Here is a 15,442-nt window from a genome sequence, read left to right as displayed (position 1 = left end):
TTAATCTGAAATATTTAAAACGAGAAAGTATAGAGAAATATCAATTTCATTTTCGTACTTTTAAATAACTGTTAAACCCTGAGTCCCTAGTTTAGTACATCGCAGAGAGCCTGTTATTCAGCTGCTTTGCGTCATTGTAGCAGTGCAACAGAATACTGTGAGGTTCTCCAGAGCTATAGTATCATAAAAATCTCATTATATCGGAATAAATCGTATCAATACATCCATCCATTTTCTTACACGAGTGCTGGTACCTATCCAGCTGTCTACGGGCGAGAGGCAGGGTACACCCTGGACAGGTCGCCAGTCCATCGCAGGACAAACAGCCAGTCACACAAACACTCACACCTAAGGAGGTGTTAGAGAAGCCAGTAAACCTAACAGTCACGGAGAGAACCCACGCATGCAGCATTGCTAACCACTGCGCCACTGAGCAGCCTGGTATCGCCAAATTCTTGCCAATTCACACCCCTAGTACTTTAAATATGAGTTTCTGATATGTTGTAATATTGAACTTCTGACCAATAATGATGAAGCTATAGATTAAAAACCTTTTCTAAATGAGTTACAAGTGGGCAATTATTTTTTTTTATTAAAAAGGGATATTGCAAATCTATCTAATAACTGCTTTATAACTTTCCTCTATTTATTTATTTTGTGTGAGGCAAGTATCAATGAAAAGCTCTTCCACTGCCTTTTTCACTTATTATAAAAATTTAGAAAATAATTTAGATAATTTAAAATTTACAGCTAAAGATTGCTCATTATAAATCTTTAAAACAGTCTGGTTTTTGTGCCTCAGCCAATACTATCAACCTCATTTATCAGATTTAATCATATTTAAATTTAAAAAGAGGATATAACTCCAAGGTAGGTTTGATATTTTTAGAAGAAGAACCAATTTAACAGTAACTTCGACTAATTTTATAACAGGATAAAAGCTAATAAGTCTAGTTAGCATGTTGTTAGCCGTTAGCAAATGATAGCCTGCTAGCTAGAGAGCTTTTAGCATAAAGTTAGCAGCCAAAGTTTTCTTGTGTAGTTACTGAAGTTCATTTCTGGACTCATTTACAGGTATAAACTCTTCACTTGTAGCACATTTAGCACATTCTTGATTTTACAAGTTACAGGAGAAGCCGCTTTAAGTTGCTAAGTTTAAAGTTAGCTGAAATGAACGCAGGAGGATGTTAGCCAAATTGGTGAAAAACAAATTAAATAAATTATGGACACTGTGTGTCAAAACGATTTCACCTCAAAGAGCAATAAAATGAATTATGTTGAGATTATTTCTGTTAGATAATGAATGAGAAATTGCTGCAGTTTAAGAGCTAAAGTCCAATACAATTTATGTCCTCAAATTTACTATAACATGTAACTTTGAGAGCTGGAAGCAGAAAAGATAAAAGCAAATTGTTTATGTTTATGTTTACTAGATGTTATCATGAAACATTTAGCAAATACAGGGTTTTCCTTAAAAGTCATTAAATAATACTTTTTTTTTTCAATTAAGGCCTGAATTGGCATTAAAATTCATTACGTTTGGCAATTAAAATGCTTTATTTTAAAAAAATGTTTATAAAAACAATTTCTTAAATGATATATATATATATTTGCAAACATGCAAAATATCCCGATATATATTGCTAAATTATGCTTATGCAATAAGACTATAGAAAAGAATAACAGAGCTTCCACAAATGAGCCAATATATTGGGTGCTGATTCTGTTTAAAGCCGTAGAAGTCATGGCATTGTCAGGGAGTTTGGGTATTATTTCTGCATAGTTTAATATTCAACCGTTAAATACAGCAACAAAGAATATTTTGCATTTAAATAAATACCTTTCATCACCTTACTTTACATTATTCTTTAAAGTTAACACTATCACTAAGTTCCAAGATTAAAAAAAGACTTTAAATTACTGAATGCATCAAGATTTTTCACACGCTAGCCGAGCCATTTTTTTTATTATTCATTAAAAATAACCATTTAATATTAGTTTAGAGAGAGTCCATGTTTAAAAATGTGCAAAATTCTCATAAATCATAAGCGGTTTTAAATTAATCAGTAATAATGAGTGATGTTAGCAAAAACAAAGCCACAGGCTAGCTGATATTAAATTATAAAAGCAGAAAACATACATAAATGGATTGTGCTATACCATGTAAGTTCCTCAGTCCAGTTTTTTATATTTTTTTCCTCCATTAAATACAATAATACCTTTAAAAAATACACTTCAACCCATATTTGACTAATACCAGCATGCCTACAGAGACCATATTTCACTGTTGGACTGAATCTGATAAGTTTTACTTCTGAGAAAAGTAAAAAAAAAACAGATGATGCAAGTGGAAGGTGTGAGGGTGAAAGGTGTTTGATGTGATCGTCATGGGTGGCTTAGTTTCCAATAGAAATTCAGTCTAAGACAGCTGGTGGGAGCTCAGGCTTTGAAAAAGGAGAATTATCTGTCAGTTTTCTTTTGGACATGTTTTTAACCAATAATGACACCCTGGTTTAAAAAAAAAGAGGAAACTACTTTTCAGGTAGTCAGTCCAGAGCTTTCCTCACCCTGCTTTTTATTTATCTTTCTAGCACAGGCTTTATTAATGGCGTGGTGTGAACGTGTTTCCTTGTGCTTAAACTCCTAACAAGGAAATGCTATAATAGAGCCTCGGTGCCAATTTATGGCAAAATGATGAAACAAACCAGAAATCTTCCCAATTCCAAAGAAAACCTGGAGACAAAATTGACTCTCTGTCTATTCCATTAAATGTAACCATTGGACAAAGGTTTGTTGTCTTTTTTGAGCTTTAAAAAGGTCATGCTTTTAATAGACTGATAGTTTAAATGGTGTGTTTTCAAGATTATTGACATATTCAATTATTTCATCAATGTTAAATGGTAAAAGAGGCCCGAACAACATGCTCCACTTTAATTGGCACCGTTACCAAGAAAACCCAGTTTCACACTCAAGTCTAACGAACGCTCCTTCCTAAACATCGTCTCACTAATCTGGGGCTTGTGCACCTTTTTTAAGAGATGTAGTTTTCCTGTGATTGACTGACCTCATTTTGATGAAGCACTGTTTCTGTCTCACTGGTGTCAGAAGCTTATAATTTGACTTCTTTTCAAATTTCCTTTGCAATCTATAAATTTTGGTTCAGAAACGGGATTTTTAGTATCACTCCTGTGTGTTTTTGATGAATTAAGGTCCAGAGATCAGTATACACCTTTCTTCCTGGTGTGTTTGTGGGCTGTTTTGCCCAGCCCCTACTTTGAAGGCAATTGTTTTTTGGGTTTTATCGGAGTTGGAAAAAAAACAATAATTTTAAAACAAATGAATACTCATGTAGTTCTAAAGGCATTATATTGTGATATATTTGCATATGGTGGCTTTGAAAGGCATAAGAAAGCATGATATAGGACTTTTAAAGTCGTAGGGAAGTCATATTTAAATATCCAATCATTCTGGCTTAAAGATGTATATAAATGTACTCTTTATCAGAAAATATTGTCCAAAAATTTTGAAAATCTCTATTAAAAAAAAAATCCTGTCTTAAAATCTGTGGGGGTTTTCTTTATCTTATGCAGTCCAGTTATACGTCAGCTTGTACACCTAAATTCGGCCAATCCTACATCAACGGTCATCAACGGCCTTCTACACCAAATAAAGCTTCTGCTGCCCTGGTGTCCTCTTCTACAACATCTTCGTCCCCACTTTCCTCCTCTAAATAAAAAATGTATGATGAAGGAGATTCATCCCCGACCTCTGACACTAAACTCTCCTCCTCTTGCATGTTTCCTCTGTCCATAGCGTTCCTTGACAGTGTCGTTTCTAAGTCACCAATTTAGTGCTACTTGGTCCCAATGGAATTTCCTATTGGGACCAAGTAGCACTAATTTGCTAACTGGTTAGGAAGATACTTCAGAGAAACTGGGCACAATCAAACTTGCTTGCGAACCTTCCACCACAACAATCCTGCCCCCTTGATAATCGACCAATCACATTCACTTTATTCACTCGTGTAAAATCGGGCACAACTCAGAAGAATTTGGAAATGCAAACAGTTGGAACCGCCGCTTCCCTACGACTTTAAGGTTACTTAGACTTTCTGGGAGGAAAGCTCTAAAAGATTTGTTGGCATTTTTGACATATTTTTAGATTTAATTATCGTATTTATTGAAGACATACTTTTCAATAATTAATAACTCATTAAAATAAAAATCAGGGCTATACATAACTTGGTTTTCTATTACACTACTGTTCCCGATGTTGAAGTTCCAGCCATATGAATATGCGCACTGTAAATAATCTGCTTATCAGCTATTGGCTTTTAGAAGATAGAGATTATTGGATGTGTTTAGTATTATTTATTTTTTTTTTTTAGGGACCAATGGACAATAGAAAGAGACCAACCAGTTCTTCCAGTTTGGTCTGTTGTTCCTCATTTGCACGGCAACCAGCGAGGGTCCTAATTGTGGAGGCATTGCCGCCCTGTTGGTCTGACACTTGCTCTGTGGTTTGTGATGCCCTGGATAACTTCCTGTCGCTGGCCTGTAGTCTGGATGGACCCTGCAGGATTCCCCTGCTGAGCCTATATGCCATCAGCAGGCAGCAGGAGTGTCTTCTGCCATTTGTGGTTAGAGAAAATTACCCCCCCAAAAAAACACATTATCCTTTCACCACTTTATAGTTCAGTTCTTTTATTATTCATCCTCCAACGTCCCCTTTCATCCTCTCTACATTTGTCTCGCTGTTTTCTGTTTATAGCGGGTCCATGGCAATTTACCCAGACTGCATTCCTGTGTGGAGGAGCTACGGTCTATTCCAGGTGAAGGTTGCATCAAAAGCACAGCCAAAGGATGTGATCTACTGCGACAGGCGGTGCTGGACAGTCTGCAGCAGTTTAAGCAGTATATCAGACACACCAGCCCTGGCAACCAGGCCTACAGCAATGCGTTTGTGGAGGTAAATAAAGATAGAGCCTCACCTTATAGGCATTTTTTTCTATCTGAACCGGATGTCCTCTGGAAAGTCTCAAACAAATATTTGGCAAGGGATTTATTGAACTCCTGGCTTACTGCTGGCTAGCTTCAATTTCTCAGATCAGCGGAGGAAAACAGGTCAATTAATCATACTTTTGGAAAAGTCCCAAGTTCGAAAAATGTCAGAGGAATCTTAAAAACAAACTTTTTTAAACTCAACTTCCAGACCTACCATCGTCGACCGTCCTGAACCATAAAGATATTGATCTGTTAAAAGCTGATCTCTATATCACCTTGAATTGTATCTTTGAAACCAGATTTTTACTTTTAAGTTGAATTCTGAGGGCTGATTTGCTCCATGAGAACCTATAATTCTTGACACTTGTACACAACTTTGATCCATTAATGGAAAGTTGTATTACTGAAAGTTAAAAAGCAAAAAAAGTAATGGAGATGCTGGGGATTGAACCCAAGACCTCATACATGCAAAGAATGCGCTCTACCACTGAGCTACATCCCCTAGTAATCAGTGTGCATGAGGTCAATTATTTCATTTTACACATACTCTCGCATATCTCTGTTATTCTATCCATCTTGGTTCTGGTGGCGTTTATGTAAACATTTTTTTCTTTTATCCAGGCTCTAAATTCCAAAGCTTTTAAGTCATTAGACTTGTAGTAAAAAACAGCTGAGAGATGAACCAGCTCTGGATGCTTTTAGACTTCAGACGCAATCTTTTTCGGGATGAAGATTTCATGGATGACCCTCTGTTCCCAACATCAGCTAGTATAAATAGCAACCTTTACCACAGTGACACTATGCAGAGACAGTAAAAACTATGTGTGTCTGCATGCCTGTTGCCAATCTACTAATACAGTGCTTGTTTTCATCCATGTGCATGATTAGAGCCGACAAACAGATGAAATCAGAGCTACTCATACTTCATGAAAAGAAAGATGACCTTTCTATTTTTTTCTCTCACATTCTAATATAAAACCAGCATCATCCGTTCTCTTTTATAGAAAAACAAAATGTCTTTTTTTATAATTGTAAAAGCTCAAATTATTAATATTTCATGTATTTCATGTAATTATCTTCTTCAAATTCAGAGGTTTGCATACACAGGGACTAAACAACACAAAGTTGTTTCACAATCCTTACTTTTTTAACAATAAAATAAAACTTGTAATCCAAATAATAATAAATTATTGAATGTCTTTAAATACAATGTCTGCAAAACATCTGGTTTCAACTGTCTGTTCTTCACCCTGACATTAGAACTAGAGATTTCCTTCTATACACAGATATTTACTTTAGCATGAGCACTTTGGACCTAAAGCCTAAAGGGCAAACTGCTAATCTAAGCTCTGTAAATTCAATGCACCTGTCTATAGTTTGAATTATTTCTAGACAAGTTGGTTTTAATCAGTTTGTCTCCATATTTACTAAGGTTACCGTGGTAACCAGCCAGCCAGGACACAGCGTTGTTCATCAGTTGGAAAGCGGGCTCAAAGATGCTGACCTGGTGTCCCTGAGGAGGCTTCTGGTTGTTCAGATCATCAGAGCGAGTGACTGGGGCCAGGAGCCCCACTCACCTGAAACCACAACCACTGAAGGTATGATGCAAAAAGAAGCATTTTTAACAAATTACACTTGAAGGCAGACTATTTATAATTTTAAAGGGAATATAAGCTGTGTTTAAATTAAGGGTCTGCATCCTTCAATGGGCTTGTTTTTATTCCTGGTATTTCCCAGCGAGGCAACAAAAACTGTCCAAAATTCAAAGGTTCCTTAAAACGCAATTTTTTTCTCAGATATGAAGGATAGATCCCGTATATCTTTTGTGGCCCACCCCCATCCAGTGATGGATTGCAGGTTGGAGCGGATTGGGGAAGAGAAATCAGAGAAAAAAAAAGCCGTGATAGAAGTTTGATTTCTCACACTATGATAGAAAATGAACTTTCAGGATGTCTTTAGGTGAGAATGTAGCTGTCTTCTAGGGATGGAACGGTTTATGAAAACCATCTGAACCGTTCGGTTCGACTGTCTCAGTTCGATTCGCGTGTGTTGCGTTTGGGTCATGCGCTGCTCCTTTTTCTCATAGGCGAAGCGATTACCCTCCAGAGCAGAAGGTGGCGCTACTGCGACCAAAGCCAACCACCAGTAGTAAACAAGAAGAAGAAGAAGCGAAGCAGCGTAGCCGGGTGTAGCAGAAAAAAAATCTGTTATTGTGGAGAATTGTGTCGGAATAGCGAGTGGCAAAGAACAGGAGTTGGAAGACGCGCCAGCAGCACTTTATAGGTCTACTGTATGGGACCGTTTTGCATTTAGAGTGACCTACGAGGCCCAAGATGGCGGTTGAGTGGACGCTGGCGTGATTTCTGGCGCCGCTACTCTCCGACAGCTGTGCTCTACAATTTTTGCGAATAATTTCATGGACTAAATGAACAATCCTCCACAACCCAACGCTTGGAGCTACTCTGAAACTTTGTTACGGATACTCTTCATGCTTCGTCAAGTTTCGGCAAAAGTGTAATCTTACCTGCCTCTCTATCCAGCCCTTCGACCCTCCGGACCAGCTGCTGCTACAAATGATGTGGCCTCCACAGATTTTCACCTGGACCGTAATAATCCTGATCTTCATGTTGCCTCTTCTCCGTCCTGGATTTGGTCTAATCCAGTACACCGCAACAGAGCTCCTCCGCATCCGCTCACTTCTGACTGAACCTCCGCCAGCATCTTTAAACTTCTACCCTGATATTGCTCTCCTACCCCGCCGGAAATACACACACCGCGGATCTCGCCGACTCTTCCATCCCAGCGACTCCAAACCTGTTAAATCCTACTGGTCCTCAACTCGCCGCTCTCAACGTAAATCCCATCGGACTGTGAACCACAGCGTGCTAGCCAGCCCAGCTAGGTCGGCTAAGCCTCCAGTCAAACTCCAAAACATCACCCTCAACTTCGGTCTCCTCAATATCCGCTCGCTTACAAACAAGGGTCATCTCGTCCAAGACATCCTTGTTGACCGTGAACTGGACTTTCTGATTCTAACGGAAACTTGGCAACAGCCTAATAACTATTCACAACTAAATGACTCCACTCCACCCGGGTTTGTTTACCTTTGCCAGCCCTGCGTGACGCGCCAAGGAGGCGGTCTCGCGGTACTCTACAACGAGAAATGGAAGGTGGTTCCCGTCACTGTGCCTTCCTACAACTCATTTGAATGCCTGTCCTGTACACTCTCTGGCCCTACACCTACCATTGTTGCGGCCGTCTATTGCCCCCCCAAGCCACATAGTGACTTTTTAAATGAACTAACAGATCTTCTAACCCTCCTCTCCTCTCTCTCACCCAATGTAATATTGGTGGGGGATTTTAATATTCACATGGACAATTTTAACCTTCCCCTCGCCAGAGATTTCCTATCTTGTCTGGACAATTTTGGTTTTGATCAGTTTTCCAATTTTCCAACTCACTCTAAAGGTCATACTCTTGACCTAATTTGTTGCTCTGGTCTTACCCCCTCTAACTGTTCAGCTGAGGATCTTCACATATCTGATCATTTCCTCCTTTTATTCAGCATTTCCCCTCGTCTCTTCACAGCAAAGACCCCACGGCTCCTTTCATACCGGAACATTAAGAACATTAACTTGGACACTCTCTCTTCACACATCCTAAGAACTTTAATCCTGGATTCTTCTTCCTCACCGGATGAACTGACATCTCAATACAATAACTGCTTAAATGATATTTTGAACCTCCTTGCCCCAACAAAATCCCGGACTGTCACCTTTTCCCACTCCGCCCCCTGGTTTACCCCTGAACTCCGGACCATGAAGGCTAAGTGCCGTCAACTTGAAAGACTTAAAAAGAAAACCGGTTTAACAATTCACAGTGAAATGTATATAACTCAGATAACTCAATATAAAGAACTAATCACTAAAACTAAATCCACTTACTATTCCAACCTGATCTCCTCACACGAAAGTAATTCTCTGACTCTGTTTTTGGTGTTTAACAATATTTTCAAATCCCCAGCTTCTCTTCCTCCCCACCTATGCTCAACCGACGCCTGCAATTCGATTATGCAGTTTTTCAATGATAAAATCAAAATAATTCACCAGTGCCTGCCTCCTATCCTGTCACCCCCTTCCCCTATAACCCCTTCACCCTGCCAGCCTTTTTGCAGCTTTTATCTCCCTACCCTCTCCGATATTTCTGATTTTATCAACAAATCTAAATCTTCCACCTGCCCACTTGATCCCATCCCGTCTGCCCTGGTTAAATCCTGCCTTCACGCTCTCCTCCCCTTCATAACTGCCATCATCCACTCCTCTCTTGGTTCTGGAATTGTTCCATCTCTTTTCAAAACTGCTATTATCACTCCTATTGTGAAGAAACCTGGACTAGATCCCAACAATTACAATAATCTCAGGCCAATTTCAAATTTACCTTTTATTTCAAAAATATTGGAAAAAACAGTCGCTTCTCAACTTCATTCTCACTTAACTCACAACAACCTTTATGAACAGTTCCAGTCTGGCTTCCGTCCCCGTCATAGCACTGAAACCGCCCTCTTAAAAATAATCAATGATCTTTTAATAGCAGCTGACTCTGGTCTAATTTCCATCCTCATTCTTCTTGATCTAAGTGCAGCCTTCGACACAGTTTCACACTCTACCCTACTCCATCGACTTTATACAATTGGCATCACTCACACTCCCCTAGCCTGGTTTCAATCCTATCTTTCTGGCCGCACTCAGTTTGTTCAGATTAAGTCATATCGTTCCAACTCCTCTCCAGTTACCACCGGTGTTCCCCAAGGCTCTGTTCTAGGACCCCTACTTTTTATCATCTACATTCTCCCCCTTGGCAATATCTTTAGGAAATTCAACATCAATTTTCACTGTTATGCGGATGACACCCAGCTCTATCTTTCTTGTAAACCAAACTCTTCACTCCCACCTCCTTCATTAATCTCCTGCTTAACCGAAATAAAATCCTGGTTCACCTTCAACTTTCTTAAACTGAATAATGACAAGACCGAAATCCTCTTAGTGGGAACAAAATCTACTTTATCCAAAGCTGACAGTTTCTCCCTTTCATTTGACAACTCCATAATTTCCCCCTCACCTCAGGTCAAGAGTCTGGGTGTCATCCTTGATAGTACCTTGTCCTTCTCCTCTCACATTAACAACCTTACCCGTTCCGCTTACTTTCACTTACGCAATATCAATCGCCTTCGCCCCTCTCTCTCCACTAGCTCTACCTGCACTCTTGTTCATAGTCTGGTCACTTCCCGCATTGATTACTGTAATTCTCTTCTTTTCGGTCTTCCTCAAAAATCCATTCACAGGCTTCAGTCAGTACAAAACTCAGCAGCTCGCATCATTTCTAGAACCCCTTCTTTTCATCACATCACCCCAGTCCTGCAGCAGCTCCACTGGCTACCTGTGAAGTATAGAATTCAGTTCAAAATCCTCCTACTTACTTTTAAAGTTATTCACAATCTCTCCCCTCCATACCTTTCTGATTTACTTCACATTTCTACTCCCTCCCGCACTCTTAGATCTTCTTCTACCACTCACTTAGTTGTTCCTTCAGCCCGTCTTAAAACCATGGGGAGCAGAGCTTTTTCACGTTCTGCGCCCACACTCTGGAATTCTCTCCCCTCTGACATCTGCAAAACCGAGTCTTTACCCGTATTCAAATCCAAACTCAAAACCCACATGTTCAAGATTGCCTTTTCATTATGATTTTATATTACTTTCCTCTGTGTAATTTGTGTTGTTTCTTTTAATTATGACGACTGCTTTTTACCATTTATTGTTTTTATATGTACAGTGACCTTGAGTGTTTTGAAAGGCGCTTGAAATAAAATGTATTATTATTATTACGATGACAGCGGAAAGAAAGTTGTGGATAAAAGTGCAACAGTGTGCAAGCATTGTGCAACATGTTTTGTTTATGCTAACAGCAACACGACCAAAATGTCAGGCTAACAACCAACATATACCGAACCAAACCGAAAACCGTGACCACGAAACCGTGAACCGAACCAAACCGTGGATTTTGTGAACCGTTCCACCCCTACTTTCTACTAAACCCCAAATATCTGCTCTCTTTTAAAACAAAATGTGAGAAGTGCTTGAACATTTTCGGAGATGGGCTAAATTTACCTATCCAGACTTTAGCTGAGAAGTCGGCCCAGGATGGCTACACCCAAAGAGAACGCCTAACTTCCATCACTTAATGGAGGTCAAAAACATAACTCAGTCAAAAGATAGCCAGGAGGTTGGATTATTTCCCTGAGCAAATTGGTCTGGCTCAGATTAAAGTTAGGCTTTATTACCATATAGTTTTATTTTTTCCTTGATGTTTTACTGAGCAGCTAAGGAGTATTTTGAAAGGAATGATAATGCCTGGTCTTTATCACACACTTACAACAACAGTAGCTATAACTCCAGGAGTTCCTCAAGGATTTAATAAACTACAGCGAAGCTGAGATCAATTTGGGCTCCATCTTCACCGCTCTGTGCCTCATGCTGTTATGACAGCTGGTAAAGTTCAAACCATCCAGTTTCAGTTGCTCACTGCAAGCCTTCAAGGTCTCAGTGTTCTTTAAAGGATCCAATCATATGCTGGATGTGGTGCCTCTATTTGGATGCAGATATATTCCTATGTTCACCAAGTTCTCTGTTAGCTGTAAGTTTAACTCAAACCAACATTTTCCACACTTTTCAATCTATTCATCACATTTTATTATTCACCTTTTACAACTTAGGTTTGGGCAATAGTCCTACAATAGGTGATGTTTGCATTTTGTTTTGCTTTATTTATTTAGACATATATTAAACAAAAGAAAAATGGGCAGACTGGATTTTGAAATTCAAATGTGTGCTTTAATGCATTGTGAAATATTCATTCTGCTATTAAAAGTATGAGAGGAGTAAATTATTAAGCATACTGGAGGTTTCCCTCAGAAGTTGAAGTGATGAAAACAATTATACTAACGATGATGTGAGTTTTTTCCATCTGACACAGTTTCATCAGTTATGTAACGCTGCCTCTAAACGTGCTTTCTGGTCTCGGTTTTTTACATAACATCGCAACAGAAATGAGTTCTCCCTTGTCCCAGTTCACCCCATAAAACCTACAGTTGCTATCTTTAGCATGGATGTTGTTTGGGATCATCAGGAGCGCAAAATAGAAAGAGCACAAATAAATAAAAATGACTTCTCTCCTATGGCTGGATACTAAATCCAAACAACTTTGTATTTATTGAGTAAAAATATTTTTATAAGATTTTTTTTTTTATCTCCACAGCATTTAATCAAAGTAATTTTACTTTAAATACTTTGAGTAAAGCATTGAAACGGGATCAGACTGAGTCTGCATCCTCTGTTCTTGTATGGCGGTGCTTGAAACATGATTCAAAATTTCAGTCTGTTCTGCTGACACTTTTACTACCAATGCTGGTGTCCCACATAAAGTTCTTTATTTTTAACTTTTCCTGACAATTTTTCCAGAGAAAACATGATTATGTTTTTATATTTTAAATAACTTTCTTATATTCATACAACATCAATAATAAACTAGAAAAAGCTGTTTCGGAGAAACATCAAAGTGGGAATGCTTTTGCTGAATGAAAAAAGCTGAAATTACCTGAAAAACATATGAAAATGAGATAGGAAGTCATCAGAAACTTCAAACTGCAGAAAACAATTGAATCATCTGAAGATTTTGTAGGGTAGAATCATTTGGCAGTAAAATGGCAGAAACAAACTCATCTTAAAAGCTGCACAGCCAAACCATACATGATATCAAAAAATGTCTTGAATGTGGGCACTAGAAGGGTCTTAATATAATGTCTCCCAAGTTTCTAGAAAAATGTATAAAGAAATTTTGAAGGGGGGTTTACCTACTTTCCAGAAACATGTCAGGCGTGTTATGAATTAGCAGCAAACAGAAAAGCTTAATTCCTGTCCAGAAAAAGAGCAGAATGAAGCCAAAGTTCACAACATAGGCTGAAAAGTATGAAATTAGCTGAAGTAGAAAAGAAATTACAAAGAAAAACTTTAATCTTATCTGGTTGAAGAAAAAATTAGTAGCTTAAGGATGGGATGTAAAATGTTGAGGACGATGGTATTGAATAAGTATTAACATTTTAAAATCATATGTGGAAATGTCAAGACTTGGCAAAACAATTGGAAAATTATTTAAAATGTGTCGGTTGATCAGCATAAAGAAAACAGTGTTATCCTTAGAGGATTGAAAATCTACAAACCTATGTGCAAGACTTACCATGAGAAGCAGAGGAAGGACAGAGAGAGAAGCGTATAGAAAGAGAGCTAATACCACTTAAGGAGCTGAATTTATCAAAAAATTGAACCTGCATGTTATGAGCCGCTGTGGTGATGAAAGCACTGTTGGCAGGCTTAGGCTGCATGTTACAAGGTTAGCAGATGCTTTATTACAGTGTAAATCTTAGAACCTGATTAAGAAATATGCACTGAGGTGTGTCGTAAACAGGCCTTGGTAGTGTAATTTGAAGAAATTGGTTGACTTTGGGTCATAGCTACAAGCCACACGGCACAATGAATGAGTGTGCGTAAGGAAGAGGCTTTTATTTTGTAGGTTCCCTTTAGTCTTATTTTGAAAGTCTATCATGGATGTGTGTCAAGGGAAGGGTCATGCCCAGCAGTGATATAGAATCCATTTCCAAGTATGAAATCACTGGTTTTCCATGTTATTGGGTGAATAGATGCTGTATTAGAGCATAAATGGGAGACTTTTATTGTGAAATTTGCTCTGGGGTATGTTTTGAAAAGGTCCCTAGAGTCTAATAGAAACAAGCTGGTAGAGTTTGGGTCATAATGCTGAGCCATTTGCATCAATTAATAGGCGAGTATAATATAGAGGCTTTTATTGTGTAGGGTCACTCTTATTTTGAAAGTCTAGCAGGGTTGTGTGTTGAGAAAAGGGTCAGACCCAGCAGTGATACTTGATGACTTTCCAATCATTAAATCACTCTTTTCCCTTGTTATTAGGGCAGTAGATAAAGTGGCAATGGGAGGCTTTTATTTTGAAATTTGCTGTGGGGTGTGTTTTGAAAACCCCCTAGAGTCTCATTTTTAAAAAAGTGGTTGAGTTTGGGTCATAATCTTGAGCCATATGCTGGGAAAAAAATATGAGTTTAATTTAGGGGCTTTTATTTTGAAGGGTCCCCGGAGTCTTATTTTGAAAGTCTATCAGGGTTGCGTGTGAAGGGAAGGGTCTTGGCCAGTAGTCATATTGTATCCACTTCCTAATGTTAAATCAGTGTTGTCTCCCTCCATTAGATTAAAATGTGCTGTTTAAAGTGGTGGAGGTAAAATCTCTTTGAAGCACGGTTACCTTGACGACGTTAACGAGCCTGTCAGTGAGAGAGAGAAACGCGCTTCACTTTCGTTCCTTAGTTCTCAGGCTTTTTTGAATGGGATTATCAGCTCCGAACAAACGAGTGCTGAAGACAAACCGTAAATGGTATCTAAAAAATTCTTTCAGTCTAAGCGACATCTATCCTTTGTCTCCAATTGGGGTAACTTTCATGGCTGTAGCTCATTCATAACCTTAATGGGAAGGAGGAATAAAAAGGTTTGAGAAATCCTGCTGGTCTCATTGAATAACATGGAGTTCCACGGTAGAGCAGAACTCTCAAAAGCAAAACTTTCCCTCCGAACAAACGACCAGTGAGCCAAAACCGTAATAGGTATTCAAAAAATTCTTTCACCGTGAGCATCAGCCATCTTTGGACTACAACTGGTGTAACTTTCATATTTCTACAATATTTGGTCTAGGCGTGGTGACGATGTAAAAAAGTGTATAATTGTCAAAATCTTGATTTTGAGGTTCGGACAGATTTGTTACCCCCGAACAAACCTTTTTCCTAGCTAAACGATAAAAGATATCGACACACTTCCTTCAATGTGAGTGCTAGGAAGGTCTGAGGAACAACTTCAGCAAGGCTCATGTTGCTACATCGAACGGTGCCCAAATGGGAGCGATACGAAAAAGTCTGTTGTTTTGAATTTTCAGTTCGGATTTTCAGAGAGCTCTCATTGGATTTCTATTGGGGAAGTGTGGACTTCTTCGTGGTCTGGGCCAAACTGTCGGAAAACCGTAAATGCCACACAGATGAGAGTTACATTTCCTGAATCCTGACAAAAATCCCTACGTTTTGATGTTAAATTTATCTAGATAGAGTAAAAAATGAGCGAGTGAGTTGAAGCTGTTCGGCATGAGTGAAATGTTTGAAAACGCTAGAGTGGCACACTCTAGCTGCTGAACATTCCGTCCATAGACTTCCATTATAAATTTGAAAATCTGTAAAAATTGTTTAAAAGTTTGAAGCTTCACTGAAGCAAAACTGTAAAAGTTAGCTGAAAGCCGAGTTAAACAGTAATAGCAGAAAG

The 15,442-nt window shown here is 38.7% G+C and overlaps 1 protein-coding gene and 1 non-coding gene across 2 annotated transcripts in view; one reads left to right on the top strand and one right to left on the bottom strand.

Annotated features, from left to right (window-relative positions):
• Window positions 1-15,442, top strand: part of LOC119786638 (meiosis 1 associated protein) — a 158,192-nt gene that overhangs the window by 80,751 nt on the left and 61,999 nt on the right. Inside the window, exons 3-5 of the mRNA XM_038290132.1 lie at window positions 4,388-4,639; window positions 4,771-4,968; window positions 6,436-6,601. Of these exons, the coding sequence (XP_038146060.1) occupies window positions 4,388-4,639; window positions 4,771-4,968; window positions 6,436-6,601 (616 nt within the window). The remainder of the gene's footprint in view (window positions 1-4,387; window positions 4,640-4,770; window positions 4,969-6,435; window positions 6,602-15,442) is intronic.
• On the bottom strand, window positions 5,434-5,505 carry trnaa-ugc. Its single transcript has one exon. It is a non-coding gene; the product is annotated as a tRNA-Ala (tRNA).

Source organism: Cyprinodon tularosa, unplaced genomic scaffold (assembly GCF_016077235.1).
Source record: "Cyprinodon tularosa strain WSP-4 unplaced genomic scaffold, ASM1607723v1 ctg276, whole genome shotgun sequence".
In the NCBI taxonomy this organism is placed as follows: Eukaryota; Metazoa; Chordata; class Actinopteri; order Cyprinodontiformes; family Cyprinodontidae; genus Cyprinodon; species Cyprinodon tularosa.
The sequence above is the reverse complement of the archived record's forward strand: the minus strand, read 5'-3'. Positions and strand labels throughout refer to the sequence as shown.